At 36.3% G+C, this 5,262-nt stretch overlaps 1 protein-coding gene across 1 annotated transcript in view; it reads left to right on the top strand.

The window, feature by feature from the left end:
- ccdc47 (coiled-coil domain containing 47) overlaps positions 1-3,613 on the top strand; it is a 5,846-nt gene extending 2,233 nt beyond the window's left edge. The window contains exons 4-12 of the mRNA XM_015374766.1: positions 431-552; positions 635-700; positions 791-892; positions 1,043-1,153; positions 1,268-1,353; positions 1,434-1,492; positions 1,584-1,693; positions 2,618-2,785; positions 2,999-3,613. Of these exons, the coding sequence (XP_015230252.1) occupies positions 431-552; positions 635-700; positions 791-892; positions 1,043-1,153; positions 1,268-1,353; positions 1,434-1,492; positions 1,584-1,693; positions 2,618-2,785; positions 2,999-3,079 (905 nt within the window). The 3' untranslated portion in view covers positions 3,080-3,613. The remainder of the gene's footprint in view (positions 1-430; positions 553-634; positions 701-790; positions 893-1,042; positions 1,154-1,267; positions 1,354-1,433; positions 1,493-1,583; positions 1,694-2,617; positions 2,786-2,998) is intronic.
- The last annotated feature ends 1,649 nt before the right edge of the window (positions 3,614-5,262 follow it).

The raw sequence follows: 5,262 nt of genomic DNA, 5'->3' as shown, positions 1-5,262 counted from the left end.
TAAACATACCGAGCTTGAGCTGCTGTACAAAGGATTGACAAAAAGGCATTAAAGTAATAAAAAAGGAATATTTCTATTATCTCAACCCCCCTTTCAATCTCAATATGGAACATCCTTTCTCAATGGAATCAGAGATGCAAATAAACTTAGAATAAATAACCTAAATATAACACATTTTGACAATATTTTAAGATTATCTGAAGTATTCTTTGAAGGTGCAAATAACCCAGAAATAGGAAGTAAACAATAACAAAAATATGCAATTTACACTTTAGTATTGATACCATGCCAAATTAGTATTGTATCCAGAAAGTGTTAAAACAATAAAAACAAACTTTGTGGTTTTAACGTTTAAAATGTGAATCATTTGGAGAGTAGCTGCAGTCATCAGGTAGAGGTTGTGTTTGATTGCTTTTAATCTGCATGCTAGGTGATGATGGCACCAGTAAAGAACCTGTGAGCACTGGAAAGCTGAACCAGGAGAACGAACACATCTATAATCTGTGGTGCTCTGGGCGCGTGTGCTGTGAAGGCATGCTGATTCAACTCAAGGTATCTGCACTCCGTGACATATTGTGGTTGTTATGCATCTTTCCCTGCTTGTGTTTTCTAAGTCTCCTGCTGGTTGTTGCAGTTCTTGAAGAGGCAGGATCTCCTGAACACCGTGACCAGGATGATGAGGCCTGCCTGTGACCAAGTGGTATGCATTTATCCTGCCGCAGATTTATTGAAAAGTTATCTCACTCTTTGAGCAATGGATTAGTCCTAATATTTGTGTTTTTGCATGTAGCAAATCAAAGTGACTCTTAATGATGAAGACATGGACACTTTTGTCTTTGCTGTGGGTTCCAAGAAGGCCATGGCTCGGCTGCAGAAGGAGATGCAGGACTTGGTAACTACCTTCCATGTGTTTTTACCAATGTTTATTTTGTTTTATAAATTATTTCTTTTGCGTCTATAAAAATACTATCTTCTATAAATTTAAACTTTTGGCGCTTTTTGACTTTTGCATCGACTAATTCATACTTTTTGCATTGTATAGAGTGAGTTCTGCAGCGACAAGCCGAAGTCTGGAGCAAAATATGGGCTTCCAGACTCCATGGCAATACTGAGTGAGATGGGTGAAGTCACGGATGGTGTGATGGATAACAAGGTAAAAGAGTCTTGCTTCTGCACCAGGCTTTTTTTCTATAAACAACATGAATCTACTGCTTTGAGTCGAATTTTAAAGTGCTGCTGTTTGGGTTGGCCTCTGGTATTTTTTTAGATGGTGCACTACATCACCAATCATGCTGACAAGATCGAGTCGATCCATTTCTCGGATCAGTTTTCTGGTCCAAAAGTTATGCAAGAGTGAGTATTTTATTTTTCTTTGCTTTTGTGACGGGTGGTTTTAATCGTTCTGCTGATGTTGTTTTTTGTGTGTTATTTAGGGAGGGTCAGCCATTAAAGCTGCCTGAGACCAAGAAGACACTACTGTTTACATTTAATGGTGACCTATTTGCTTTCCTGTTCTTTTTCAAACAAACACAATATACTAAATATTATAAGTAATTAGTTGTAATGAATGTTTCGCTTTATAGTGCCTGGCTATGGCAATACATCTCCCAAAGACATGGACTCTCTTCTCCCCCTCATGAACATGGTGATCTACAGCATTGATAAAGTCAAGAAGCTCCGTCTGAACAGAGAGGTGAGTGTTATTCAGATAGTAAGAAGCCTTAGTACTTCATTCATGGTAACCAGTTTTGACACTAACACAGATCAAAATTTCTGCTGACAATTGTCAGTTCTGTCTGTCTTGTTTTGTTTCTTTTTTGGGGAGCAAAGTGATCCTTTTAAATTCAAACCAACGAGATTTTCTCTGAAATAATAAAGGAGTCAAATTGAAATTACCATCAATCTAAAGGGGGGGTTACTTTGTTTATAGGAGGATCACATGTGCTTAAAATCAGCTAATTTTCTTGTTAGCTATTAGGGGTGTAAATCACACCCATCATGGCGATTCAATTCTGTATCAATTTTCTGACCCAACGATTCGATTATTTTCGATACTCAAGATTACACCATGAAATACGTCCACACAAATGACTTGAACCTGCAAGGGGTGTGCAAGTCATCTTTTTCCTCCGCCATGTCTGTCTTGCCTACTGTTTATACAGGTGTGTGTGTGTGCAAGAAAGATGGTAGCAGTAGCGAGGTAGGAGGGCAAAATAGGATTAGCGCCACCACAGCACGGGAGTCAGAAATTACGTCCAGGAGCAAATGGATAAAAATAGATCGGAGGGAAAAAAAGAATCGATGCTCTTGCGGACGTGTCGTTGCATTGGATCGTCGACCGTTTGATCGATGTATCGATACAAAACGATTATTATTTACACTCCTATTAGCTAATTGGGGAAAAAAACACCCAAAGCTATGGTTGCTAGTGAGCAGATGCAGAGAAAACTCTCTGCAGAAGGGTTTAAGTATAAACATAGATGTCACGCTTTGTTAATGTGTTAATTAGGTTTTTTTCTTCATAACTACTTGTAAACATAATAAAACCACTTGACCAATATTTTGTTGCTTTCAAATTTTAGATGATAGTTGTTATATAGCCTGTTTGTATGTTTAGGGAAAGCAAAAAGCTGACAGAAACCGTGCACGTGTGGAGGAGAACTTCTTGAAGCAGACCCACGCTCAGCGTCAGGAAGCAGCCCAGACACGCAGAGAGGAGAAGAAGAGAGCTGAGAAGGAGAGGATCATGAATGAAGAGGATCCTGAGAGACAACGCCGTCTGGAGGTCTGGAACATTCTTCAACTTTTAGCTTTGACTGGAATCTTAAAAAAAAGCACAGGCAAAATGTTTTGGTTCTTTTAGGATGTAGTGATGCAAGCTTTTTTTGTTCCCTCTTTTCTGTTTGCGATAACCGGAGTTATCATCACAAAGTCTAATAGCAAAGCTCCTGTTATTAATGATTGACTAACTAGTATTATTTTCTTTGTTTTTATTCAGGAAGCGGCACAGCGGCGTGAGCAGAAGAAGATTGAGAAGAAGCAAATGAAGATGAAGCAGATCAAAGTGAAAGCCATGTGAAAGACAAACAAGAGAAAAGCTTTCTAGCACATGGAAAATCAGTGCTTTGCTCAGTTTTCTTCTTCTTCATTCATTTAAACTCTACAATTTCAGCTCCATGGATACTAGACTTCTCCTGACAGACATATTGTCTCTCTGGTTGTGTCAGGCTTTGCTGTTTTTATCACGTAAAGACTGCATTATTATCAACAATGTGGACAAAACCTAAAAGCTGGGTTAACTCATTCAAATGAGTCTTTATTCATTATCAAATCAGGTTTTGATTTTTTTTGTTTTTCTTGTTTGAAATGCATAAAGCCTGATTGTTTTTAGACATAAGTCACTGGAAAGGAGGACACTATATGGTGAAAATATTCATGTATTGTTTTTAAAGGACTGAAAGCATTGTTGGGAATTCATTTGTAATATATTAGCATCATTGTCTCTAAATGCTAATGTCAAGGAAATGTTTAATATATTGATGAAATAGGTTTCCGTCTCGCTGTTTCTAATGATTATCTGAGCAAACAATAAATGCACTGAATTCTTTAAAAGTAATATTTTTGTGTTATGTATTTAGTTTTTTAAATAGAAATGTGAAACAATCTAAACCAGAGTAAGTTTTCATCACTCAACAAAAATGGGAAGGTTTTATGGTAAATCTGATGCGCTTGTCAGTAGTCTCACAGCTTTTGATTAAGCTGAAATGGAAATATTTGAATACAGTGCAAATCTTCGCTATTTATTGAAGAATCATTAGTTGTTTCTAACCCTAACCCATTCATGTCAGCTAAAACACAGCTTTTCTATGATATGTTTTATTTTGTCTTTTCCTAATGGTCTATGGATTTGGCCTTTTTTTTTATTTCTATAGCAACTTAAAAAAAAAGTTAAGAGAAGCCCTGCATTGCATTTCTAAAATTAACACAGTGTCATTGATCCCCTGCTTGCCAACAACTGTCACATAGCCTTTTAAAAAGCAACAGCAGACCCACGCTCAGCGTCCTCCACCATACTAAACAGTAGTCATTGGCTGTTTGCTTCTCATTTGTTTTTTTTTTATTTTTTTATATATATTATTTGAAATTGATCTCAAATTAGTGTTACCAAAACCTCAATTTCTGTCTCATATTAAAATTCATAATTAAAATTTGCATGAATGATGGTGGGATTTAATCTTAAACCACTGCTGTTGGAGACTTGATCTCAAGATGCCACTACCTTATAGGATACATTACATATTTTTACATGAAATATAAGTTGTACAAATTTTTAGATTGGGATTTGAATCCCCATGTAAATAATAAAATTTTTTTTCATAAAGAAAAAAATCCTATGTGAAATAACGTTACCGTTGTAAATAATTAACATAAATGGTAAAAGGCTTATACTTATATAAGCTTTCGTCAAGTCAGGAGACTTGACCAAAGCTCTTTACACTACATTCAGTCATTCACTCACACACTGAGGGTGCCAAGCTTCATCGTAGCCACAGCTGCCTAGGGATTCACTGGCAGACGCCAGGCTGCCATGCACTGGCGCCACTGGGCCCTCTGACCACCATCAGTAGTATTAAGTATATTTACCATTGAGCCAATCAATTTTTACTCCCTTTTTTTATGACAAGAGAACTAATAAAAATCTTATGAAACTGTGACAAAATCCTTCTACAGTGGGGCAGTTTTAAATGGCAATTATTTATTTGATGTCTTTATTGTCAAACATCACTGATCATTGTTCTCTGAGTAAAATAAACTGATATTAAGAAAATAGATTGAATACTTATATTAAATAGCTTTGGTTGATTTTAATCAAATTATTAACAAAAACTAGAAGCAATTATCTTAAAGCATTTCACAAGATAAAGAGACCCACTTCTTATTTATTTCGAATTCAACCCTGATTTTTTCAGTCTAATTTATAGAATAGAATAGAAAATCTCTTTATTATCCCACAATGCGGAAATTGTGGTGTTGCAGCAGAAAAAGATAATAGCAAAAGCAGTCACACAAATGTGGACCTTAAGAATTATTGTTGTGTAATTCCATCTAATACAATGTTGGCAGAATTAAACTTCTAAAGTAAACGGGAAGCTAAATACAAGAAGGGCAAGAGCAGACCATGCTTTTCAAATGAAGCTTAGGTCCTTCAGTGTTTGCAGCGAGCTGCTGTATATCTTCTATACATCTGTTGTGGAGAGTGTG

This window comes from Cyprinodon variegatus, unplaced genomic scaffold, assembly GCF_000732505.1.
Source record: "Cyprinodon variegatus isolate N-32 unplaced genomic scaffold, C_variegatus-1.0 Scaffold109, whole genome shotgun sequence".
NCBI lineage: Eukaryota > Metazoa > Chordata > Actinopteri > Cyprinodontiformes > Cyprinodontidae > Cyprinodon > Cyprinodon variegatus.
The sequence above is the reverse complement of the archived record's forward strand: the minus strand, read 5'-3'. Positions and strand labels throughout refer to the sequence as shown.